The sequence below is a fragment of the Caloenas nicobarica genome, chromosome 1, assembly GCF_036013445.1.
Source record: "Caloenas nicobarica isolate bCalNic1 chromosome 1, bCalNic1.hap1, whole genome shotgun sequence".
In the NCBI taxonomy this organism is placed as follows: domain Eukaryota; kingdom Metazoa; phylum Chordata; class Aves; order Columbiformes; family Columbidae; genus Caloenas; species Caloenas nicobarica.
In genome coordinates, this window is record NC_088245.1 from 50,546,017 (window position 1) to 50,572,607 (window position 26,591).

The window sequence follows — 26,591 nt, forward strand, 5'->3', positions numbered from 1 at the left end:
ACGCCTGGCTGGGGCAGGGATGCCCAGTGGGGAACTCTCTGGGTCGGTTTGGCCCCCGTCAGCACAGGGGCCTCCGGGTGTTGCCCGGGCTCTGCGCCTCGGGATAAACCTTGCAAGCTGTGCTGGCTTGACCCTGGCTGGACACCAGGTGCCCACCAAAGCTGCTCTGTCACTCCCCTCCCTCCTCAGCTGGGCAGGGGAGAGAAGGCCCAAGGAAAAGCTCGTGGGTCGAGATCAGGACAAGGAGAGAGCGCTCACCCACTGCTGCCACGGGCAACACAGACTCGACTCCCACGTGGAAGTTCTTGTAGTTTATTGCCAATCCAATCTGAGTGCAGCAATGGGAAATAAAACCTGCATCTTAAACCTCCTTCCCAACGTGCCTCCTTCTTCCCGTGCTCAGGTTCCCTCCTGCATTTCCTCTACCTCCTCTCCCTGAGCGGCACGTGGGAAGAGGGAATGGGGGTTACGGTCAGTTCTTCACAGGCTGATGGGCGCAGCCTTGGCCAGCGCTGGGTCCATCTTGGAGCCAGCTGGCACGGGCTCTATCGGACATGGGGGAAGCTTCCAGCAGCTTCTCTCGGAATCCTCCCCTGCAGCCCCACCCGCTTCAAACACCTTGGCATGCAACCCCAACACAGAATTAGTTCTTCCTGAGCTTACCACCTTAAGCTTACCTCGCCCAGGCACAGCCACGTAACTACAAAGAGCCCCTGTCTCGACAGCTCTTGACAGCGTTAACACTTTTTTGGACGGCTGCTCGGGCCCACTGACAGTTCAGTATTCATGGCCCGCATCTGCTTTCCTGAAAGGCAGTTGCGGGGCTTATGGAACTGTGGGAGTCTTTTCACGTCGTTTCTCTGTTCACAGCCCGCGTCACTGCTGCCCACCTTGATCTCAGTGAGCAGTTTCATCCCGTAGTCAGGTCAGGTCATTCCTGTAGAAATGCCCTTATTCCAGTGCCAAAGTCCCAGTGGTCAGGCAGGCGGTATTTTCCTCTGCAGTTAGTCCTCGGGCTGGCTGCTGACACTTGAATTACAAAAAATTCATAGGCTTCTAGAGAGACTGGAGGACTTCCAGTCATTTCAACGCCTTTGTACTTCTTCCCCAGCTTGGGTGTGACCACCGCTGAGCCAGCCTTGTACCCTTCGTGCCCATGGAGCCGCCGGCAGCTGCTTTTCATGTACACATCTGTCCCCCTTCCCGCTGGCTGACCAACGGTGTACAGCACAGGTGTAATCTGGCAATTGGTCCACCCAGTTCAAGGCGGGGCGGGTGTTTTTGTTTGTTTTTTTGCAAGGAACGACCCATCACATGCAGGTCTGGTGCTGCTATGAACCACTAGTCCTCTTTCTGGAATTCTGCCTTATGTCTCACTCCCTTCTCTTTGGCTTTGCCTGCATCCTTCTTCCTCTCTAAGCAATGGCATCCTTCTCTTAGGAGTTTGTGACTCCTTTTCCTTTCTGTGCTTCCTTTTGTGTTTGTCCCTAAGTTCCCAGGCTTTGATCTAACAGTGCACTGAAGTCCTCATCTCCAAGTCACTGATGTCACTCGGGTTATAAATTTGATCCCATGTCCTGGGAATAACAGTACGGCTTAGCATTTCCCAGGACTGAAACTTCATTTTCCCCCATCGGTATTTTTGGTTCGTAGCCAGCCCAGGACCTGAATGGGAACACAGGTGTTAATTCAGGATACAAGTGGACGCTGCTCTTTCTGCTTTAGAGGTGGCAGTAGACCCCATAGAAGCAAGAAAAAGCAAGTAACCCCAACCATGTCAGCAGTGAACAGCCAACAGTGTACTAACAGGAGCAACAAGTTCCTCCATCCAAAGGAAGAGCTGCAGTAAAAAAACATTGGGCAGAAGGGTTTTGATTAAGAACTAGTCAATAAGGTTTGTCTTTGTGTCATCAAAGGTTGGTTTCACAGGCCACAGTTCCTACAGCAAGATGTTGGGTATTATTTAAGCCCCGGCAAATGGGTTTGTTCCATTTTTCATTAAAGAAACACTGGAATGGGAGACTCTGAAATGGTCTCGTTTTCTGTACTTTGCACTGAAGCAATGAAGATGAGGGTCGATGTTCAAGCTGGACATGTCTCCTGGCGCCATGATGTTGACATCAGGAGCTGGAGGAGCAGTTGGAACTTTCAAAACGTAACATTCTATACTGGCTGGCAACTGCCTTCGTCGGTTCGGCAAGGCTGCAGAAGGCACCAGCTCCTTCGCTCGAGTGCCTTTTGCTGCCACTTGGCGTCTTCTTTTGCAACAGAAGCAGAGCGGAGGTGCTGAAGGTCCAGTTTTTGCAAGAAAACTGCTGCGTTCAGGACAAAACACCATTTTGCCTCAGTGTTCATAGTTTCAATGTTTGCACGTATGTTCTGCGGGTATTAAGAGCGTGGAAGAGAAGCACGAGAGGTGAAAATGACCGCAGTTGGGAATGACTGCTATTTCCGCCATTCCCCCTACGCACAGGTAAACGCTGTAGATTGTAGAGTGCTTTGGATCCTTGATTTCTTGATTCAGCCGTGTTGACAGAGAGGTCTGTTATGTAAACAGAGAAGCTGACAGGTCACTCTGGCTGGGTCATGGCCACATCTGTAGAGGAAATATCGGATTTTTGGAAGTGGTGAGAAGAGCTAATGATCTTCTGAACCATGGGCAATTTTTCGTTTTGCATCCATTTCAGCAATGGGGATTTAGGCGTTAATGCCGGGGAGATGAGCTTTGGCTCCAGACCCAGCGCGTCTCAGGGGATGGCCCAGTTGTACTGACTACAGTCCAAACATGGCGTGTTTTGGAGATGCTGCTCTTAGACCCAGCTGTTAACATCTCGATCTGGGTGAAACTTACATTCAAATATTCAAATATTTCTAAGCGTGACTTCATTTTCTTTTAAAATATCACCCAGAAACTCATTAAGAAGTGAATTGCATAAGCAGAAACGATTCTAAAATCTGTACTCTTGAATAAGGCAGAGATACAGAAAAACAATTTTAAGTAACACAAGAGTGACTCTCATGAACGTGCTATCTGTGCAATATTGTGTAGACTGTTTAGCTGGTGATATTTTGACCAATAGAGCGAGCAGTAGTGTCCACATATGTGTGAGTAAAGTAGAAAAAATTACACAAATAATTAAACAAGTCCCTGCAGATTTTTTTTTTTCGCATTAGGATTTTGTTTACCATCTATAAAAACAGCTGGGAGGTGGTGTGAACAGTATAATGACAATAGTCTCAGAACACCAACTCCCAAACTTTTAACTTTTCAGGGGTTTTTTTGGGAATCTTTCCTAACTCAGGATAACTTGAGAGTTATCAGGAGTTCAGTATACTAATAGATTCGTTTTATTCCCAGCATCTCATGAAACGTCTGCAGTACAGTTATTAGACTGCTTTACTCCTGTTCTTATCTGGAAAGTTTTACATCACGAAAGCTCCATCGACCTAACTCAGGATAACATTAGAGTGCTCTGGAGCTTCAGATATCGTTAAAGATAACTTCAAGTGTTCTAAAATATCAGAATATGGTCCATAAAATCTTGGTCATATGTTCACAGCAGTAGACCATGTACTGCTCCATTTAGTCCATTTTTATTGTTCTGTTTCCAATATATGACAACTCTTTTTCTCCTGCAGCAGAAGTACAGCCACATCACCTGTTACTGGGAAAAACAGCCCTCAGGCTGTGTGAGGATCAGTTGTGCCTTCCGTCATACCAAACCTCGAAATATAAATGGACTTTTTCTGCCACCTAGTAACAGTGAGTAAAAATATTTTCTCTACTCTTTGTTCATTAGAGTAAGTACATACACAAGAATGTCCCTGCCGTGCTCAGTAATCTCTATGAAGGTTCAAAATGTACCATGGCAAATCAATGGGGTAGGATCTGCTGCCGCAGTGAGTTCAAGGCAAAGAAAGGAATTGTATTGGCATTTGAACAGGGTAGCCACATGAATTTTTTAGCTGTCATGTTACAGATCTTCCTAACCAGAAATTGCAGGAAAGATGATGTCCTAAGTGGCAATTTAGGTTTCTAAGATACACAGAGTAGAAATGTTGCAGTAATAGTTTAGAAGGCCATACAGTATCTGAAAGTCAGATTATTCCTGGAAAATTAAAAAAACAGCATTACAAGTTCGTTTTGTAGGCTTTTTTTTGTGCTTTTTTTTTTTAATCTCTGGTCCTTTCTAAGGAGAGCTCTTGCTTACCAGGGTCTTGCTAGACAGCTGGAACCTGGAAGAGGGAAAGTGTCCAGGGCAGGGAACCAAGACAGGTGTCAGAAATCAGGCAGAAGCTGGAGTGAGAGCAAGTCAGCGTGACTTGTCGTAGATGTACGAGCAAGGGGACTAAAATGGAGATGTTCATGGGCCTGAGCTCCAGAGCTGGAGAAAGGTGTCATGAGAGAAGTCCAGAGAGACCTCTAGTCAGAAGCAAACACCTTGTGTTCCAGAAATTCCCGAGGGAAAGGTAGCATGTCCTATGTGGGCATGTTGAGCCAACCAACTCCAGAGGAGCAAGGCAAGAACTTGAGTGCTGTTTTTGTGAGTGCCCAAAATGCCCATCTTCATCTTATTTCTTTAAGACTGGAAACCATGTCCAACTTCAGTATTTTTAATATAATGGACACAATCCTGATTTTATCTATAGGTGCAGATTGGTCAGCTGGTACAATGTAAATAGCCTCACAGTTTTTCATTATTTTTATTTCAGGCAGATTTATTTCCTTGCTCTCAGAAAATGTTATCCCAGTTCTGATACCGTTTTCTGCAAACATTACAGGCAGCTCTAAATTCCTAAGGAAAAGAATGCCTTTTCTGATTTTCTTCTGTTTAAGTGAAAATGATTTTCATGAACTAGATTTTTCTCTCAAAAATCTACATTTTCTACTTCATAAAGAGAGCTGTGATTCTGAAAATTTGGATAGAAAAAAATGTCTGCAAGCTAAAAATGGGTAATGCAGTGCTTAGCATTGCTAAATTCACCAAAGGTAGATGCCATGGGGAGTGGTACTATAATTCTGCCTATAATTCAGCATATTTAAAATATTTTCACAGCTGGGGTACAAAACTCATGTACTCATTTCAGCGCAGGTACAACTACTTACATGTTTCCCTCTGTTGTAAATATCCTGAAACACATTGGAAGAAAGAAGGATACTGACTGAAATTAGTATCCAACAGCTGGAAGAGACATCCAGCCTTCTCTAAACATCATTAAATTATCAAAACGTCCCTCTTTTCCAAAGGCTTTATTCCTCATCTGTTCTTTCAGAGGAGATACAGCCCATGTTTTTTCACGCTTTCTGTTGTTGCAAGATGCTCCTTTGCCAAGCTCTGCGGAATAGTTTTACCACAAGGCACAATGTGCCTATGTAATGATCCCTTCCATAGGATAAAGATGTCAAAGTTACACCTGCTGATCTGAACCTGGATTTGACATTTTAGTTCCTCCTAATAAAAGAAATATAATGTTCTTTTCTGCAGATGTGTCATTGCAACAGGGTGGCCAAGAAAGGATTCTGCATCCAGCCCATCATCAGAAATCACTCCGAAATCAAGAAAATATTTTCCTACCAGTTCATGCTCCACTGATTATAAGCCTCAAGAATGAAGTAGATGAAGAGGATGACGATGAGAAAGAGACCTGTAAACAGATTTTTTTTCTTTTACAAAAAAGTAGAATAGGATCTTTTTCTACACTTCACAACTGATTTGTTGTAACAACCATTAGCTATTTAGAAGAGTTGTTAACAAGACTTCAAAATAGTCTCCAGCTTATCCCCAATATCTTGGAACCAGTAGTCACCAGAAGTGAGGCAACGTCCTAATTCCTGTGAAATGCCTATTTGTATATTTCAATAGCAGTATCATCCACATACCCCATTTTCATTAAATAGAATTTGAAAAGTGATCCACAGTTCAGATGGCCATCAAATACTCTTCAAACCTTCTCTAAATTTGGGGACACAATTCACTAGATTAACTGAATGTCTATGCATATTTATATATATTTGGTTTGGTTTTTTATTTTTTAAATGTAGTTAAACCCTTGACTGTATCTCACTCAGAGAAATTCATGATGATATTTGATTATTAAGAATTGCTGAAGGTCTTTGTATAGATACCTAGTAATCTTTTAAAACTATTTCCTACAGATGTTTCTAATTGGGTGCCTAAGACTGCTGCAGAAATTGAAGAGGAAAGAGCCATAAAGGAAATATGCTATAAAACTGGTAAATATGAAATCAGTCACTCTTTCCTAAACAGCAACAATGCCAATATACTAAGCCTTGGGTTTATTTTCCCTCTCGGGCTATGTTTAGGAGAGTATTACAGGATCCAATACCCTCACGAACACCAATCGGCACAAACTGTGTCTTCACCTCGGGAAAAGGAGAAATTACTCCTGGAAGCTACCGAGCGAGACTTGCAGAAAGGTAAGGACTTTTCATCTTCTTGGACAATATGTACCACTTTTAGGATTATACTTACAGGGACAAAGGATTACATACCTTGCCCCTCCTCCCCTCTTCTTTAATTTAGTGACAATAAAAGACAGCATATTACGAAGAACAGTAAAATACTTCATTAATTTTTCCCCACATATATATACATACATAGTGTCACACACGTGGTGACTACCTGTATCAAATGCAGATGGAAAAGGTAGAAACGGGCTGTAAACATCATGCGTACTTTCTAGAGATATACAACTGTTACATAAATTTTGTCAGATAAGATTCATCAATACAATTCATGAAAAGTGAGAAGCTAAAGAATGAGCAGGTAATTTGTAGCTGGTTCTTTACTTTGGAGCCATAGTTTGTCTTTAAGCTGCATTTTATGGAATTGTCTTAGAGAGCATGAAAGTTCTACATCAGTTACAGTAGACAGGAACCAAACATCTAAGAAAAGAGAAAGAATATAAAATGGGAGGTTAAAGGAAATTGCACTCATCACTATCTCACAGAGGTGGGAGGAAGAGAATGGCAGGGCCAGTCCCTGTGCTTACACACAAGCAGCTCACACATCCTTTCTGTTGCCTTTCCAGGTGATGGCAGTAGAATTCCCAGAACATTTATTAATACAAAAAGAGAAGGAGAGATTTCAGGAAGGAGAATACCAACAGAGCGTATTCCCACAAGAGATCGTCGATCCTTTGACAATGGAGGTAAATACCCTTTAGCATCAGCTTCTCATTGATTAACATCTTCTCTTGTGGTAAGTAAAATACCTGAATATGCACGCCTTAAACTGCAGTAGAATACCCTTAGTCACCAGGTACATTGACATCAGAGGTGAATCTATTATAGGAATGTTGAATCTCCCGCCATTCCTTGGTATTTCCGCAACGCTGTTTGTCACCATGTCAGCAATGCGCATTCAGCTGTTAAGACTCTGTGTGGGCCCGTGCTGTGAACTGTACCACCAAAGTGCCTGACGATTCAAGTAATCCTTTTGTCAACTGAAGTTATTTTCTATGCCACGTTGGTTTAGTTGTTCAGTTTGCAGGACAACACGTAGCTGAACTGATACAACTGAGACACAGGCAAAGCATCCCTCATGTGCAAGGGGCGAGAAATAAGCAGCGGCAGAGAGGAACATATTAAGGGTTGTGGTTTTGTTGCTGAGTTCTCTTGTAATGACAGGCAGCTCAGGCTCAGAAGTTGTCACCCTGCACTTTGGAGCCTGTTTGCATTGGGTTCCCATGCAGATGTTACACTTTGACTTTGGAAAAGGGTTTATTCCCCCTGTGACACACACACAAATTACATACAACTTTTCACTCTCAGTTCTTACAAATGTCCCTGTGGATTAAAGCCAATGTTTGTTAAACTGTAAACCCTAAACACAACCACAGTGAGCTGGTAAATAAGCATCACTCCAAAGAAATAAAGAAGAATAAATGGACTTCTGAGGAGCCAAGAAATTCACCTCATACGGTACCAGGAAAAGGTATTTTGAGAAAACAGTTGGCTTATTCATTTTCATTTACTAAACTGTTAGATGATCCAGCACTACCTACCTAATTTCTGTTCTTAGTGTCAAATGTGGACAATCCATATTTAGATTGGACTCTCCACAAAGAACATTGTTTTAATCTTGTCTTCCAGCCTCCAGGCTCCTGCAGTATGTCAAAATTTGATGAACAGCTCAAAATTTTCATTTAATTTGCTTTTTCACTTTTAGGAATTCACACTTCAGACCCCAAAGGAAAACCAAGTTACCAACCAAGGGGTCAAAGGAAGGATGATGAAACTGCTGCTTATGTTCCTCGTGGGAGAGCAGCTGGAAGAAAGACTTATTGTGATTCTTCAGAACCTCGAAGATCAGCATATGTATTCTACCGCACTGTCAATGTCAACCAGGAACCAAAGTTCAACGGACCTACAGGTGGGCTCCTGCTTACACAGGATTCTTAAAATGCCTCAAATGTGCCTGTCTGTATTGTGCTGCTTTCGTTTTTGTCCCTGCAGGTGATTGTTAAGTCATTTCTGCCTAAATGCCTTCATAGCAGGAATTCATTTCTCTGCCCAAAGAGCAATGAATGCAATGATGTGCTGATGTGTACTAACATACCGATCGCCACTAATTACAGCTTCTTTTATCTGATTTCTTCTTCTGAAATATTTAATAACTTGTAATAGTCCATGTAACTTCATGTTGGAGCATGATGGATTCATGCTTATTTTTATAATTTAGTATTATTTTCATCTTCCATAAAGAAGTCCTGTGTGTTGCTTTTTGGCAATCTGTTTCAGATGTAACCATAATTTTACATCTTACACTGTCTTTTCAACTTGCTAATACAGCTTCTCACAACCTCGTACATCAGTTGGGTTTTATTTGCCTTTCTGCTTTCCTTTTCCATGGTTACTCTGGATAATTCTGTTGGTTTCATCTCTCACTTCATGTAGAAATTTAGTGGTAAATAATTTCAATAATCATAAGTTAAGAAAGCGATTTCATCTTGCCAGGTTCAGTCATCTCTTCTAAGACTGGTTGAATCTCCATCTTGAGGTGCCTCCCTGTCTTAATTTCCAATAAAAGGAATCTCACTCAGACAGAGTAACCGCTTCCCAAAGATTCATAATGTTAAGTCGAATTAATCCAAATGGTACTGCTTTACTCTGGAGATGAACAGTTTTACTTTTTTTCTTTTCATGTTTGCTTTGATTAAATGTGGACAGATTGGTAGAGAGATTACAAAGAGAACATTCTTCATCTGAATAACACAATTAATCAATTGCCAGGTTAAAAAAAGTTAGAGCATTTCACAAAAAAAGGTGATCAGCTTTTTTGTCATAAGAACAACCATTACCATTGTCACTACCTTTCTTTTCAGCAGTACCTGAGCCATATGGTCGGAAATGCTCCAAACCAAAGAATCAGCTTGACACAAATAGAAGATTTTCGACCCAAACAGAAAACTGTTGTAATGCTTACATGTTGTGTATAAATAGCTATATATAAACTTAAAATCGTAGCATTATTTTGCAATTAATGATTTGAATTAATGGAATTGAGATGGAATTAATACAAAACAAGAGAACTAATAATATTTTTAACCAAATTTCACAGAAAACACTTAGTCATTAGGCAGCTTCTCTGATGCACAATCAACTGCCCAGCACAAAAACATCCGTTTGCCATGTATCTAGTGCTTGCACAAGCAGGGATAGAAGAGGAGATTGGATTATGGATTTGTTTAACTGAAAAGCAATTGATGCCTTTGGGAAGATTTTGAACACAGGAATATTGACGTTGTTCAAGTCACGGGTGTCCGTGGCAGAATCGCCTTGTTTGGAAGATCCCGTGAGCCTGAGGAAACGCTGCAAGATTACACATGATCTTTAAAGTACTGGAGAGAAAGTCTGTATTTAACACTGGCTTGTATTTCAGAGATGATGTGTGATTCACCTGATGCTTTCATGGATACTTCAGCTGATGTAATATTTAATTCACATACCAGCCTAAGAGAGTCCGTCCTGAAATTGTAGCTGAACTCAGAAACAATGTTTATGTTTCTTCTACAGACAAATACACTTCAGGATCTTACAATGCACCAACTTGGAGGAAAAGAAATCCACATGCAAAAACATTCCCTAAATTTGGAACAACCATTCAGGTAACTGTTTGATCAAAATTTTTACAACGTAGTCTACTTCACAAAAGCGACAGGACTCTCCCCACCTAGAAAATGTAAAACTGCTCTTAAAGCTTTTGCAGCCAAAACCCACAAGATTCTAAGCAATGCTGAATCGTCTGAATGACCAGGGAGTAGTTCTGTTTGTTTGCAGATATGTAATTTTGACTGTAAAACTAACCCAGGATTTCTAATGTTTTACAATATTACTGATATGAAAGCAAAATACGTACCTGCCTTCAAAGTGAGGAGCTACAACAAGTGGGTTTTGGCTCGTAGCGCTGGACAAAGCACAGCACAGGCCACAGGAGTGTGATCTGTTTGTCTGTTTGATTGCTCGTGAAGCATCTGCAACAGCTGAACGATGATCAGCCGAGCTCCAAATTCATAAAAGGACTCGGGCTACAGAACATTCTCCTGATACCCTAAGGACCATTAATACATTTTACAGCTGCCTTGAAAGCAGAGATTACAACCGCTATCTCATGCTCCAAGTTTAATTCTTAACCTGTTTCTGAAAGAGCATCTATAGATTTATTCTAGTAAATAATGTACAAAACCTTCTGTATATCTATTTTGACAACAGAGCCAAAAGGACACGGAAGTGAACAGAAAACAAGAACGATACCCAGAGCGGAGAATAGGATGAAGCGAGTGGTTGAAATTACAATACTCTAAAGTGAAACGAGATGCACCAATGTTTCAACAGTGACAAAAATGGAAATTAGGAAAGTATGCTCTGTATGGTCATATATTAAGGTTTTAAATATATTCACTAAGTTGTGTCTGTTACGAAAATTAGACAGTTGAGATGATTTTTAAAGACTGTGGCTGTTCACCACAAGACTGCTAGTACAATATGTGCATAGAGATGAAAAAAATCTCTAAGCAGAGTGTTCCCCTAATGTATTTCACAGAAGTTTTACTGCATAACAGAAGTTTTAATGCATATGTACCGTGATTAAATAAATTGTTTTCGGATTTCAGTAAAGCCTTTGATACTGTCTCTCACAGCATTCTCCTGGACAAGATGTCCAGCACACAGCTGCATAAACAACAATGCAGCGGGTGAGCAATTGGCTGATGGGTCGGGCTCAAAGGGTTCTAGTAAACGGGGTCACGTTGGGTTGGACACCAGTCACTAGTGGGTTCCACAAGGATCCATCTTAGGGCCAGCACTCTTCAATGTCTTCATAAATGACTTGAACACAGGGAATCCTAAGCTTGCTGCTTACACAATGTTGGGAGGAGCTGTTGACACTGTCGAGAGCAGAGAGACCCTGCAGAGGGATCTGGACAAATTGGAGAACTGGGCAACCACCAACTGCATGAAGTTTAACAAGGGCAAGTGCCGGATTTTGCACCTGGGACACGGCAACCCTGGCTGTACATACAGACTGGCTGCCGAGATGCCGCAAAGCAGCTCTGCAGAGAGGGACCTGGGGGTTCTGGTTGACAGCAAGTTGAACATGAGCCAACGGTGTCCCTGGCAGCCAAGAGGGCAACCGTGTCCTGGGTGCATCAAGCACAGCATTGCCAGCCGGGCCAGGGAGGTGATTGTCCCGCTCTGCTCTGCACTGGTGCGGCCTCACCTGGAGCACTGGGTGCAGTTCTGGGCACCACAGGATAAAAAAAGATATAAAGCTACTGGAGAGTGTCCAGAAGAGGGCTACAAAGTTGGTGAAGGGTTTGGAGGGGAAGCCATATGTGGAGCAGCTAAAGTCACTTGTTTTGTTCAGCCTGGAGAAGAGAAGACTAACGGGAGACCTCATCATGCTCTACAGCTTCCTCACAAGGGGAGAAGGAAGGGCAAGTGCTGATCTCTCTGGTGACCAATGACAGAACCTGAGGGAATTAAAGGAACATGTGCCAGGGAAGGTTTAGGTTGGACATCAGGGAAAGGTTCTTCCCCCAGAGGGTGCTGGAGCACTGGAACAGGCTCCCCAGGGAGGTGTCACGGCCCAAGCCTGACAGTGTTCAAGAAGAGACTGGACAACGCCAGTTGGAGCGCTACAGCAGACAGGCGAATGACACCCCGATCTGTCCGGACAATGCCTGTTACATCTTGGCAAGAATTACCTTTGACTGGGCTCCATTACTGTCACCTTGCTACATACTCCACATCTTGCAGCCTCAAATAAATTCTTCCCTCATAATGCTGATATTGCTTTGAGCACAACAAAAAGATGAGAAACAAGGTGGTTTTGTCTCTGCAGGGCTCACAGGTGGGCACAGCAAAACGGCTCCACACAGGCTCCCACTGCAGCCGCGTTCCTGCCACGACTGTGCCCAAACTCAGACAAAGCAAACTCAGCATCGGGGTGCACACCTGGATGCACTTGGCAGCAAAAGGGGGGGACACACCTGAACTGGCTCCCAAACGATCTTTCTCTCCCGCAGTTAAGGCGGGGAGCCATATGGAAACCCGGACCGCACATTTCTCTCAAGATCTGCAGCCAAACCTCCCGCCACTCGCTGTCCCCCTCCCCGCAGCCGGCCCGGGCGGGTCTGACACGGCCGCTGCCGCTGCCTGTCCACCCCGCTCCGCCCCGCCGTGCGGCGCCGCTCCCCGCGGCCCAGCGACTCCCCCTGGGCCCGGCCCCGGCCCCGTTCCGCCTCGGCCACCTGGCGCTCCCGCTTGGCCGACGGCTCCTCCTTCACCTCGGTCACGAACACACACGGCACCTTCCGCTGCACCGCGCCCCGCCGCCTCATGGCCCCGGCCACCCGAGCCCGCCCGCTCCCGCCGCCGGACCAGCGCCGGCCGGAACTGCGGCTGCACCGCCCCGCGCTGCGCCACGGGAAATGGAGTCCGTGAGCGCCCGCCCGCCACGAGCCCCGCCACGCACCCGAGCGCCGGGGAGGGCGGCGCAGGGCAGGGCGGGCGCGGTGGCCTCGGGGCCCCTTCCCGGCAGCCGGCAGCGAGGCGGGGGCACCCCCGCTCACAGCCGCCCGGTCCGGCCGCGGGCCTGGGGCAGCTCCAGGGCTCCAGCCGCCGTTCTCTCTCCAGAGCGGCTCCCGCTGTGTCAGGGCGGCCCCGCCCGCCTGTTTTCGGCGGTTATTCCAGTGCCAAAGTCCCAGTGGTCAGGCAGGCGGTATTTTCCTCTGCAGTTAGTCCTCGGGCTGGCTGCTGACACTTGAATTACAAAAAATTCATAGGCTTCTAGAGAGACTGGAGGACTTCCAGTCATTTCAACGCCTTTGTACTTCTTCCCCAGCTTGGGTGTGACCACCACTGAGCCAGCCTTGTACCCTTCGTGCCCATGGAGCCGCCGGCAGCTGCTTTTCATGTACACATCTGTCCCCCTTCCCGCTGGCTGACCAATGGTGTACAGCACAGGTGTGCTCTGGTGATTAGTGCTACAGTCCCGTTGAAATAGTTTTTAGATTTCTTTTCCAAGGAAGCAGCAATGACGTCCTTTTCCTTGTAGGTCGAGGCTTCCTCTCCTTCCTGTGCTTCCTTTTGTGTTTGTCCCTAAGTTCTCAGGCTTTGATCTAAGAGTGCACTGAAGTCCTCATCTCCAAGTCACTGATGTCACTCGGGTTATAAATTTGATCCCATGTCCTGGGAATAACAGTACGGCTTAGCATTTCCCAGGACTGAAACTTCATTTTCCCCCATCGGTATTTTTGGTTCGTAGCCAGCCCAGGACCTGAATGGCAACAAACGAGTTAATTCAGGATACAAGTGGACACTGCTCTTTCTGCTTTAGAGGTGGCAGTAGACCCCATAGAAGCAAGAAAAAGCAAGTAACCCCAACCATGTCAGCAGCGAACAGCCAACAGTGTACTAACAGGAGCAACAAGTTCCTCCATCCAAAGGAAGAGCTGCAGTAAAAAAAGTTGGGCAGAAGGGTTTTGATTAAGAACTAGTCAATAAGGTTTGTCTTTGTGTCATCAAAGGTTGGTTTCACAGGCCACAGTTCCTACAGCAAGATGTTGGGTATTATTTAAGCCATGGCAAATGGGTTTGTTCCATTTTTCATTAAAGAAACACTGGAATGGGAGACTCTGAAATGGTCCCATTTTCTGTACTTTGCACTCAAGCAATGAAGATGAGGGTCGATGTTCAAGCTGGACATGTCTCCTGGCGCCATGATGTTGACATCAGGAGCTGGAGGAGCAGTTGGAACTTTCGAAACGTAACATTCTATACTGGCTGGCAACTGCCTTCGTCGGTTCGGCAAGGCTGCAGAAGGCACCAGCTCCTTTGCTCGAGTGCCTTTTGCTGCCACTTGGCGTCTTCTTTCGCAACAGAAGCAGAGCGGAGGTGCTGAAGGTCCAGTTTTTGCAAGAAAACTGCTGCGTTCAGGACAAAACACCATTTTGCCTCAGTGTTCATAGTTTCAATGTTTGCACGTATGTTCTGCGGGTATTAAGAGCGTGGAAGAGAAGCACGAGAGGTGAAAATGACCGCAGTTGGGAATGACTGCTATTTCCGCCATTCCCCCTACGCACAGGTAAACGCTGTAGATTGTAGAGTGCTTTGGATCCTTGATTTCTTGATTCAGCCGTGTTGACAGAGAGGTCTGTTATGTAAACAGAGAAGCTGATATGTCACTCTGGCTGGGTCATGGCCACATCTGTAGAGGAAATATCGGATTTTTGGAAGTGGTGAGAAGAGCTAATGATCTTCTGAACCATGGGCAATTTTTCGTTTTGCATCCATTTCAGCAATGGGGATTTAGGCGTTAATGCCGGGGAGATGAGCTTTGGCTCCAGACCCAGCGCGTCTCAGGGGATGGCCCAGTTGTACTGACTACAGTCCAAACATGGCGTGTTTTGGAGATGCTGCTCTTAGACCCAGCTGTTAACATCTCGATCTGGGTGAAACTTACATTCAAATATTCAAATATTTCTAAGCGTGACTTCATTTTCTTTTAAAATATCACCCAGAAACTCATTAAGAAGTGAATTGCATAAGCAGAAACGATCCTAAAATCTGTACTCTTGAATAAGGCAGAGATACAGAAAAACAATTTTAAGTAACACAAGAGTGACTCTCATGAACGTGCTATCTGTGCAATATTGTGTAGACTGTTTAGCTGGTGATATTTTGACCAATAGAGCGAGCAGTAGTGTCCACATATGTGTGAGTAAAGTAGAAAAAATTACACAAATAATTAAACAAGTCCCTGCAGATTTTTTTTTTCGCATTAGGATTTTGTTTACCATCTATAAAAACAGCTGGGAGGTGGTGTGAGCAGTATAATGACAATAGTCTCAGAACATCAACTCCCAAACTTTTAACTTTTCAGGGGTTTTTTTGGGAATCTTTCCTAACTCAGGATAACTTGAGAGTTATCAGGAGTTCAGTATACTAATAGATTCGTTTTATTCCCAGCATCTCATGAAACGTCTGCAGTACAGTTATTAGACTGCTTTACTCCTGTTCTTATCTGGAAAGTTTTACATCACGAAAGCTCCATCGACCTAACTCAGGATAACATTAGAGTGCTCTGGAGCTTCAGATATCGTTAAAGATAACTTCAAGTGTTCTAAAATATCAGAATATGGTCCATAAAATCTTGGTCATATGTTCACAGCAGTAGACCATGTACTGCTCCATTTAGTCCATTTTTATTGTTCTGTTTCCAATATATGACAACTCTTTTTCTCCTGCAGCAGAAGTACAGCCACATCACCTGTTACTGGGAAAAACAGCCCTCAGGCTGTGTGAGGATCAGTTGTGCCTTCCGTCATACCAAACCTCGAAATATAAATGGACTTTTTCTGCCACCTAGTAACAGTGAGTAAAAATATTTTCTCTACTCTTTGTTCATTAGAGTAAGTACATACACAAGAATGTCCCTGCCGTGCTCAGTAATCTCTATGAAGGTTCAAAATGTACCATGGCAAATCAATGGGGTAGGATCTGCTGCCGCAGTGAGTTCAAGGCAAAGAAAGGAATTGTATTGGCATTTGAACAGGGTAGCCACATGAATTTTTTAGCTGTCATGTTACAGATCTTCCTAACCAGAAATTGCAGGAAAGATGATGTCCTAAGTGGCAATTTAGGTTTCTAAGATACACAGAGTAGAAATGTTGCAGTAATAGTTTAGAAGGCCATACAGTATCTGAAAGTCAGATTATTCCTGGAAAATTAAAAAACCAGCATTACAAGTTGGTTTTGTAGGCTTTTTTTTGTGCTTTTTTTTTTTTTAATCTCTGGTCCTTTCTAAGGAGAGCTCTTGCTTATCAGGGTCTTGCTAGACAGCTGGAACCTGGAAGAGGGAAAGTGTCCAGGGCAGGGAACCAAGACAGGTGTCAGAAATCAGGCAGAAGCTGGAGTGAGAGCAAGTCAGCGTGACTTGTCGTAGATGTATGAGCAAGGGGACTAAAATGGAGATGTTCATGGGCCTGAGCTCCAGAGCTGGAGAAAGGTGTCATGAGAGAAGTCCAGAGAGACCTCTAGTCAGAAGCAAACACCTTGTGTTCCAGAAATTCCCCCAGGGAAAGGTAGCGTGTCCTATGTGGGCGTGTTGAGCCACCCAACCCCAGGGGAGCAAGGCAAGAACTTGAGTGCTGTTTTTGTGAGTGCCCAAAATGCCCATCTTCATCTTATTTCTTTAAGACTGGAAACCATGTCCAACTTCAGTATTTTTAATATAATGGACACAATCCTGATTTTATCTATAGGTGCAGATTGGTCAGCTGGTACAATGTAAATAGCCTCACAGTTTTTCATTATTTTTATTTCAGGCAGATTTATTTCCTTGCTCTCAGAAAATGTTATCCCAGTTCTGATACCGTTTTCTGCAAACATTACAGGCAGCTCTAAATTCCTAAGGAAAAGAATGCCTTTTCTGATTTTCTTCTGTTTAAGTGAAAATGATTTTCATGAACTAGATTTTTCTCTCAAAAATCTACATTTTCTACTTCATAAAGAGAGTTGTGATTCTGAAAATTTGGATAGAAAAAAATGTCTGCAAGCTAAAAATGGGTAATGCAGTGCTTAGCATTGCTAAATTCACCAAAGGTAGATGCCATGGGGAGTGGTACTATAATTCTGCCTATAATTCAGCATATTTAAAATATTTTCACAGCTGGGGTACAAAACTCATGTACTCATTTCAGCGCAGGTACAACTACTTACATGTTTCCCTCTGTTGTAAATATCCTGAAACACATTGGAAGAAAGAAGGATACTGACTGAAATTAGTATCCAACAGCTGGAAGAGACATCCAGCCTTCTCTAAACATCATTAAATTATCAAAACGTCCCTCTTTTCCAAAGGCTTTATTCCTCATCTGTTCTTTCAGAGGAGATACAGCCCATGTTTTTTCACGCTTTCTGTTGTTGCAAGATGCTCCTTTGCCAAGCTCTGCGGAATAGTTTTACCACAAGGCACAATGTGCCTATGTAATGATCCCTTCCATAGGATAAAGATGTCAAAGTTACACCTGCTGATCTGAACCTGGATTTGACATTTTAGTTCCTCCTAATAAAAGAAATATAATGTTCTTTTCTGCAGATGTGTCATTGCAACAGGGTGGCCAAGAAAGGATTCTGCATCCAGCCCATCATCAGAAATCACTCCGAAATCAAGAAAATATTTTCCTACCAGTTCATGCTCCACTGATTATAAGCCTCAAGAATGAAGTAGATGAAGAGGATGACGATGAGAAAGAGACCTGTAAACAGATTTTTTTTCTTTTACAAAAAAGTAGAATAGGATCTTTTTCTACACTTCACAACTGATTTGTTGTAACAACCATTAGCTATTTAGAAGAGTTGTTAACAAGACTTCAAAATAGTCTCCAGCTTATCCCCAATATCTTGGAACCAGTAGTCACCAGAAGTGAGGCAACGTCCTAATTCCTGTGAAATGCCTATTTGTATATTTCAATAGCAGTATCATCCACATACCCCATTTTCATTAAATAGAATTTGAAAAGTGATCCACAGTTCAGATGGCCATCAAATACTCTTCAAACCTTCTCTAAATTTGGGGACACAATTCACTAGATTAACTGAATGTCTATGCATATTTATATATATTTGGTTTGGTTTTTTATTTTTTAAATGTAGTTAAACCCTTGACTGTATCTCACTCAGAGAAATTCATGATGATATTTGATTATTAAGAATTGCTGAAGGTCTTTGTATAGATACCTAGTAATCTTTTAAAACTATTTCCTACAGATGTTTCTAATTGGGTGCCTAAGACTGCTGCAGAAATTGAAGAGGAAAGAGCCATAAAGGAAATATGCTATAAAACTGGTAAATATGAAATCAGTCACTCTTTCCTAAACAGCAACAATGCCAATATACTAAGCCTTGGGTTTATTTTCCCTCTCGGGCTATGTTTAGGAGAGTATTACAGGATCCAATACCCTCACGAACACCAATTGGCACAAACTGTGTCTTCACCTCGGGAAAAGGAGAAATTACTCCTGGAAGCTACCGAGCGAGACTTGCAGAAAGGTAAGGACTTTTCATCTTCTTGGACAATATGTACCACTTTTAGGATTATACTTACAGGGACAAAGGATTACATACCTTGCCCCTCCTCCCCTCTTCTTTAATTTAGTGACAATAAAAGACAGCATATTACGAAGAACAGTAAAATACTTCATTAATTTTTCCCCACATATATACACATACATACATAGTGTCACACACGTGGTGACTACCTGTATCAAATGCAGATGGAAAAGGTAGAAACGGGCTGTAAATATCATGCGTACTTTCTAGAGATATACAACTGTTACATAAATTTTGTCAGATAAGATTCATCAATACAATTCATGAAAAGTGAGAAGCTAAAGAATGAGCAGGTAATTTGTAGCTGGTTCTTTACTTTGGAGCCATAGTTTGTCTTTAAGCTGCATTTTATGGAATTGTCTTAGAAAGCATGAAAGTTCTACATCAGTTACAGTGGCCAGGAACCAAACATCTAAGAAAAGAGAAAGAATATAAAATGGGAGGTTAAAGGAAATTGCACTCATCACTATCTCACAGAGGTGGGAGGAAGAGAATGGCAGGGCCAATCCCTGTGCTTACACACAAGCAGCTCACACATCCTTTCTGTTGCCTTTCCAGGTGATGGCAGTAGAATTCCCAGAACATTTATTAATACAAAAAGAGAAGGAGAGATTTCAGGAAGGAGAATACCAACAGAGCGTATTCCCAGAAGAGATCGTCGGTCCTTTGACAATGGAGGTAAATACCCTTTAGCATCAGCTTCTCATTGATTAACATCTTCTCTTGTGGTAAGTAAAATACCTGAATATGCACGCCTTAAACTGCAGTAGAATACCCTTAGTCACCAGGTACATTGACATCAGAGGTGAATCTATTATAGGAATGTTGAATCTCCCGCCATTCCTTGGTATTTCCGCAACGCTGTTTGTCACCATGTCAGCAATGCGCATTCAGCTGTTAAGACTCTGTGTGGGCCCGTGCTGTGAACTGTATCACCAAAGTGCCTGACGATTCAAGTAATCCTTTTGCCAACTGAAGTTATTTTCTATGCCACGTTGTTTTAGTTGTTCAGTTTGCAGGACAACACGTAGCTGAACTGATACAACTGAGACACAGGCAAAGCATCCCTCATGTGCAAGGGGCGAGAAATAAGCAGCGGCAGAGAGGAACATATTAAGGGTTGTGGTTTTGTTGCTGAGTTCTCTTGTAATGACAGGCAGCTCAGGCTCAGAAGTTGTCACCCTGCGCTTTGGAGCCTGTTTGCATTGGGTTCCCATGCAGATGTTACACTTTGACTTTGGAAAAGGGTTTATTCCCCTTGTGACACACACACAAATTACATACAACTTTTCACTCTCAGTTCTTACAAATGTCCCTGTGGATTAAAGCCAATGTTTGTTAAACTGTAAACCCTAAACACAACCACAGTGAGCTGGTAAATAAGCATCACTCCAAAGAAATAAAGAAGAATAAATGGACTTCTGAGGAGCCAAGAAATTCACCTCATACGGTACCAGGAAAAGGTATTTTGAGAAAACAGTTGGCTTATTCATTTTCATTTACTAAACTGTTAGATGATCCAGCACTACCTACCTAATTTCTGTTCTTAATGTCAAATGTGGACAATCCATATTTAGATTGGACTCTCCACAAAGAACATTGTTTTAATCTTGTCTTCCAGCCTCCAGGCTCCTGCAATATGTCAAATTTTGACAAACAGCTCAAAATTTTCATTTAATTTGCTTTTTCACTTTTAGGAATTCACATTTCAGACCCCAAAGGAAAACCAAGTTACCAGCCAAGGGGTCAAAGTAAGGATGATGAAACTGCTGCTTATGTTCCTCGTGGGAGAGCAGCTGGAAGAAAGACATATTGTGATTCTTCAGAACCTCGAAGATCAGCATATGTATTCTACCGCACTGTCAACGTCAACCAGGAACCAAAGTTCAACGGACCTACAGGTGGGCTCCTGCTTACACAGGATTCTTAAAATGCCTCAAATGTGCCTGTCTGTATTGTGCTGCTTTCGTTTTTGTCCCTGCAGGTGATTGTTAAGTCATTTCTGCCTAAATGCCTTCATAGCAGGAATTCATTTCTCTGCCCAAAGAGCAATGAATGCAATGATGTGCTGATGTGTACTAACATACCGATCGCCACTAATTACAGCTTCTTTTATCTGATTTCTTCTTCTGAAATATTTAATAACTTGTAATAGTCCATGTAACTTCATGTTGGAGCATGATGGATTCATGCCTATTTTTATAATTTAGTATTATTTTCATCTTCCATAAAGAAGTCCTGTGTGTTGCTTTTTGGCAATCTGTTTCAGATGTAACCATAATTTTACATCTTACACTGTCTTTTCAACTTGCTAATACAGCTTCTCACAACCTCGTACATCAGTTGGGTTTTATTTGCCTTTCTGCTTTCCTTTTCCATGGTTACTCTGGATAATTCTGTTGGTTTCATCTCTCACTTCATGTAGAAATTTAGTGGTAAATAATTTCAATAATCATAAGTTAAGAAAGCGATTTCATCTTGCCAGGTTCAGTCATCTCTTCTAAGACTGGTTGAATCTCCATCTTGAGGTGCCTCCCTGTCTTCATTTCCAATAAAGGGAATCTCACTCAGACAGAGTAACCGCTTCCCAAAGATTCATAATGTTAAGTCGAATTAATCCAAACGGTACTGCTTTATTCTGGAGATGAACCGTTTTACTTTTTTTCTTTTCATGTTTGCTTTGATTAAATGTGGACAGATTGGTATAGAGATTACAAAGAGAACATTCTTCATCTGAATAACACAATTAATCAATTGCCAGGTTAAAAAAAGTTAGAGCATTTCACAAAAAAAGGTGATCAGCTTTTTTGTCATAAGAACAACCATTACCATTGCCACTACCTTTCCTTTCAGCAGTACCTGAGCCATATGGTTGGAAATGCTCCAAACCAAAGAATCAGCTTGACACAAATAGAAGATTTTCGACCCAAACAGAAAACTGTTGTAATGCTTACATGTTGTGTATAAATAGCTATATATAAACTTAAAATCGTAGCATTATTTTGCAATTAATGATTTGAATTAATGGAATTGAGATGGAATTAATAGAAAACAAGAGAACTAATAATATTTTTAACCAAATTTCACAGAAAACACTTAGTCATTAGGCAGCTTCTCTGATGCACAATCAACTGCCCAGCACAAAAACATCCGTTTGCCATGTATCTAGTGCTTGCACAAGCAGGGATAGAAGAGGAGATTGGATTATGGATTTGTTTAACTGAAAAGCAATTGATGCCTTTGGGAAGATTTTGAACACAGGAATATTGACGTTGTTCAAGTCACGGGTGTCCGTGGCAGAATCGCCTCGTTTGGAAGATCCCGTGAGCCTGAGGAAACGCTGCAAGATTACACATGATCTTTAAAGTACTGGAGAGAAAGTCTGTATTTAACACTGGCTTGTATTTCAGAGATGATGTGTGATTCACCTGATGCTTTCACTCATACTTCAGCTGACGTAATATTTAATTCACATATCAGACTGAGAGAGTCTTTCCTGAAATTGTAGCTGAAACTCAGAAACAATGTTTATGTTTCTTCTACAGACAAATACACTTCAGGATCTTACAATGCACCAACTTGGAGGAGAAGAAATCCACATGCAAAAACATTCCCTAAATTTGGAACAACCATTCAGGTAACTGTTTGATCGAAATTTTTACAATGCAGTCTACTTCACAAAAGCGACAGGACTCTCCCCACCTAGAAAATGTAAAACTGCTCTTAAAGCTTTTGCAGCCAAAACCCACAAGATTCTAAGCAGTGCTGAGTCATCTGAATGACCAGGGAGTAGTTCTGTTTGTTTGCAGATATGTAATTTTGACTGTAAAACTAACCCAGGATTTCTAATGTTTTACAATATTACTGATATGAAAGCAAAATACGTACCTGCCTTCAAAGTGAGGAGCTACAACAAGTGGGTTTTGGCTCGTAGCGCTGGACAAAGCACAGCACAGACCACAGGAGTGTGATCTGTTTGTCTGTTTGATTGCTCGTGAAGCATCTGCAACAGCTGAACGATGATCAGCCGAGCTCCAAATTCATAAAAGGACTCGGGCTACAGAACATTCTCCTGATACCCTAAGGACCATTAATACATTTTACAGCTGCCTTGAAAGCAGAGATTACAACCTCTATCTCGTGCTCCAAGTTTAATTCTTAACATGTTTCTGAAAGAGCATCTATAGATTTATTCTAGTAAATAATGTACAAAACCTTCTGTATATCTATTTTGACAACAGAGCCAAAAGGACACGGAAGTGAACAGAAAACAAGAACTATACCCAGAGCGGAGAATAGGATGAAGCGAGTGGTTGACATTACAATACTCTAAAGTGAAACAAGATGCACCAATGTTTCAAAAGTGACAAAAATGGAAATTAGGAAAGTATGTTCTGTATGGTCATATATTAAGGTTTTAAATATATTCACTAAGTTGTGTCTGTTACGAAAATTAGACAGTTGAGATGATTTTTAAAGACTGTGGCTGTTCACCACAAGACTGCTAGTACAATATGTGCATAGAGATGAAAAAAATCTCTAAGCAGAGTGTTCCCCTAATTTATTTCACAGAAGTTTTACTGCATAACAGAAGTTTTAATGCATATGTACCGTGATTAAATAAATTGTTTTTGGATTTCAGTAAAGCCTTTGATACTGTCTCTCACAGCATTCTCCTGGACAAGATGTCCAGCACACAGCTGCATAAACAACAATGCAGCGGGTGAGCAATTGGCTGATGGGTCGGGCTCAAAGGGTTCTAGTAAATGGGGTCACGTTGGGTTGGACACCAGTCACTAGTGGGTTCCACAAGGATCCATCTTAGGGCCAGCACTCTTCAATGTCTTCATAAATGACTTGAACACAGGGAATCCTAAGCTTGCTGCTTACACAATGTTGGGAGGAGCTGTTGACACTGTCGAGAGCAGAGAGACCCTGCAGAGGGATCTGGACAAATTGGAGAACTGGGCAATCACCAACTGCATGAAGTTTAACAAGGGCAAGTGCCGGATTTTGCACCTGGGACACGGCAACCCTGGCTGTACATACAGACTGGGGCACGAGATGCTGGAAAGCAGCTCTGCAGAGAGGGACCTGGGGGTTCTGGTTGACAGCAAGTTGAACATGAGCCAACGGTGTCCCTGGCAGCCAAGAGGGCAACCGTGTCCTGGGTGCGTCAAGCACAGCATTGCCAGCCGGGCCAGGGAGGTGATTGTCCCGCTCTGCTCTGCACTGGTGCGGCCTCACCTGGAGCACTGGGTGCAGTTCTGGGCACCACAGGATAAAAAAAGATATAAAGCTACTGGAGAGTGTCCAGAAGAGGGCTACAAAGTTGGTGAAGGGTTTGGAGGGGAAGCCATATGTGGAGCAGCTAAAGTCACTTGGTTTGTTCAGCCTGGAGAAGAGAAGACTAAGGGGAGACCTCATCATGCTCTACAGCTTCCTCACAAGGGGAGAAGGAAGGGCAAGTGCTGATCTCTCTGGTGACCAATGACAGAACCTGAGGGAATTAAAGGAACATGTGCCAGGGAAGGTTTAGGTTGGACATCAGGAAAAGGTTCTTCCCCCAGAGGGTGCTGGAGCACTGGAACAGGCTCCCCAGGGAGGTGTCACGGCCCAAGCCTGACAGTGTTCAAGGAGAGACTGGACAACGCCAGTTGGAGCTCTACAGCAGACAGGCGAATGACACCCCGATCTGTCCGGACATTGCCTGTTACATCTTGGCAAGAATTACCTTTGACTGGGCTCCGTTATTTTTCCATCATAATGCTGATATTGTTTTGAGCACAACAAAAAGATGAGAAACAAGGTGGTTTTGTCTCTGCAGGGCTCACAGGTGGGCACAGCAAAACGGCTCCACACAGGCTCCCAGTGCAGCCGCGTTCCTGCCACGACTGTGCCCAAACTCAGACAAAGCAAACTCAGCATCGGGGTGCACACCTGGATGCACTTGGCAGCAAAAGGGGGGGACACACCTGAACTGGCTCCCAAACGATCTTTCTCTCCCGCAGTTAAGGCGGGGAGCCATATGGAAACCCGGACCGCACATTTCTCTCAAGATCTGCAGCCAAACCTCCCGCCACTCGCTGTCCCCCTCCCCGCAGCCGGCCCGGGCGGGTCTGACACGGCCGCTGCCGCTGCCTGTCCACCCCGCTCCGCCCCGCCGTGCGGCGCCGCTCCCCGCGGCCCAGCGACTCCCCCTGGGCCCGGCCCCGGCCCCGTTCCGCCTCGGCCACCTGGCGCTCCCGCTTGGCCGACGGCTCCTCCTTCACCTCGGTCACGAACACACACGGCACCTTCCGCTGCACCGCGCCCCGCCGCCTCATGGCCCCGGCCACCCGAGCCCGCCCGCTCCCGCCGCCGGACCAGCGCCGGCCGGAACTGCGGCTGCACCGCCCCGCGCTGCGCCACGGGAAATGGAGTCCGTGAGCGCCCGCCCGCCACGAGCCCCGCCACGCACCCGAGCGCCGGGGAGGGCGGCGCAGGGCAGGGCGGGCGCGGTGGCCTCGGGGCCCCTTCCCGGCAGCCGGCAGCGAGGCGGGGGCACCCCCGCTCACAGCCGCCCGGTCCGGCCGCGGGCCTGGGGCAGCTCCAGGGCTCCAGCCGCCGTTCTCTCTCCAGAGCGGCTCCCGCTGTGTCAGGGCGGCCCCGCCCGCCTGTTTTCGGCTCCGGGCTGAGGCAGCGCGCGGTGGCGGTGCCGTTGGCCCGGCAGCCGTTCCTCGGGCTGTTTTCTGCTTGCCCGGGCGCCGCACGCCTGGCTGGGGCAGGGATGCCCAGTGGGGAACTCTCTGGGTCGGTTTGGCCCCCGTCAGCACAGGGGCCTCCGGGTGTTGCCCGGGCTCTGCGCCTCGGGATAAACCTTGCAAGCTGTGCTGGCTTGACCCTGGCTGGACACCAGGTGCCCACCAAAGCTGCTCTGTCACTCCCCTCCCTCCTCAGCTGGGCAGGGGAGAGAAGGCCCAAGGAAAAGCTCGTGGGTCGAGATCAGGACAAGGAGAGAGCGCTCACCCACTGCTGCCACGGGCAACACAGACTCGACTCCCACGTGGAAGTTCTTGTAGTTTATTGCCAATCCAATCTGAGTGCAGCAATGGGAAATAAAACCTGCATCTTAAACCACCTTCCCAACGTGCCTCCTTCTTCCCGTGCTCAGGTTCCCTCCTGCATTTCCTCTACCTCCTCTCCCTGAGCGGCACGTGGGAAGAGGGAATGGGGGTTACGGTCAGTTCTTCACAGGCTGATGGGCGCAGCCTTGGCCAGCGCTGGGTCCATCTTGGAGCCAGCTGGCACGGGCTCTATCGGACATGGGGGAAGCTTCCAGCAGCTTCTCTCGGAATCCTCCCCTGCAGCCCCACCCGCTTCAAACACCTTGGCATGCAACCCCAACACAGAATTAGTTCTTCCTGAGCTTACCACCTTAAGCTTACCTCGCCCAGGCACAGCCACGTAACTACAAAGAGCCCCTGTCTCGACAGCTCTTGACAGCGTTAACACTTTTTCGGACGGCTGCTCGGGCCCACTGACAGTTCAGTATTCATGGCCCGCATCTGCTTTCCTGAAAGGCAGTTGCGGGGCTTATGGAACTGTGGGAGTCTTTTCACGTCGCTTCTCTGTTCACAGCCCGCATCACTGCTGCCCACCTTGATCTCAGTGAGCAGTTTCATCCCGTAGTCAGGTCAGGTCATTCCTGTAGAAATGCCCTTATTCCAGTGCCAAAGTCCCAGTGGTCAGGCAGGCGGTATTTTCCTCTGCAGTTAGTCCTCGGGCTGGCTGCTGACACTTGAATTACGAAAAATTCATAGGCTTCTATGTGATGGAACACCTTATCCTTGGTGCCATCTTAAGACATATCAAGGATAAGAGGGTCATCAGGGACAGTCAACATGGCTTCCCCAAGGGGAAGTCGTGTTTGACCAACCTCATAGCCTTTTATGAAGACGTAACAAGGTGGACT

General features: G+C 44.5%; 2 protein-coding genes across 2 annotated transcripts; both read left to right on the forward strand.

Moving 5' to 3' along the window:
* The first annotated feature begins 3,615 nt into the window (after positions 1–3,615).
* Positions 3,616–10,143, forward strand: LOC135996423 (uncharacterized protein C12orf50-like). The gene is made up of 7 exons (XM_065648382.1): positions 3,616–3,763; positions 5,487–5,648; positions 6,158–6,235; positions 6,326–6,439; positions 7,054–7,173; positions 8,193–8,396; positions 10,040–10,143. Exons 1-7 carry the CDS (start codon positions 3,616–3,618, stop codon positions 10,141–10,143), a joined length of 930 nt encoding a protein of 309 aa, XP_065504454.1.
* Positions 10,144–15,750: 5,607 nt separating this feature from the next.
* LOC136003136 (uncharacterized protein C12orf50 homolog) lies at positions 15,751–22,286 on the forward strand. Its single transcript, XM_065658457.1, has 7 exons — positions 15,751–15,898; positions 17,625–17,786; positions 18,296–18,373; positions 18,464–18,577; positions 19,196–19,315; positions 20,335–20,538; positions 22,183–22,286. The coding sequence occupies exons 1-7, from the start codon at positions 15,751–15,753 to the stop codon at positions 22,284–22,286; spliced, it is 930 nt and encodes a 309-aa protein (XP_065514529.1).
* The last annotated feature ends 4,305 nt before the right edge of the window (positions 22,287–26,591 follow it).

Bases quoted from the DNA above. Each gene is read 5' to 3' on its own strand.
- LOC136003136 (XM_065658457.1), top strand. From the start codon at position 15,751: ATGACAACTCTTTTTCTCCTGCAGCAGAAGTACAGCCACATCACCTGT. The intron at 15,899-17,624 runs GTGAGTAAAAAT...TCTTTTCTGCAG, and splicing joins TTTTCTGCCACCTAGTAACA to ATGTGTCATTGCAACAGGGT. The intron at 18,578-19,195 runs GTAAGGACTTTT...TTGCCTTTCCAG, and splicing joins CGAGCGAGACTTGCAGAAAG to GTGATGGCAGTAGAATTCCC.
- LOC135996423 (XM_065648382.1), top strand. From the start codon at position 3,616: ATGACAACTCTTTTTCTCCTGCAGCAGAAGTACAGCCACATCACCTGT. The intron at 6,236-6,325 runs GTAAATATGAAA...GGCTATGTTTAG, and splicing joins GGAAATATGCTATAAAACTG to GAGAGTATTACAGGATCCAA. The intron at 6,440-7,053 runs GTAAGGACTTTT...TTGCCTTTCCAG, and splicing joins CGAGCGAGACTTGCAGAAAG to GTGATGGCAGTAGAATTCCC.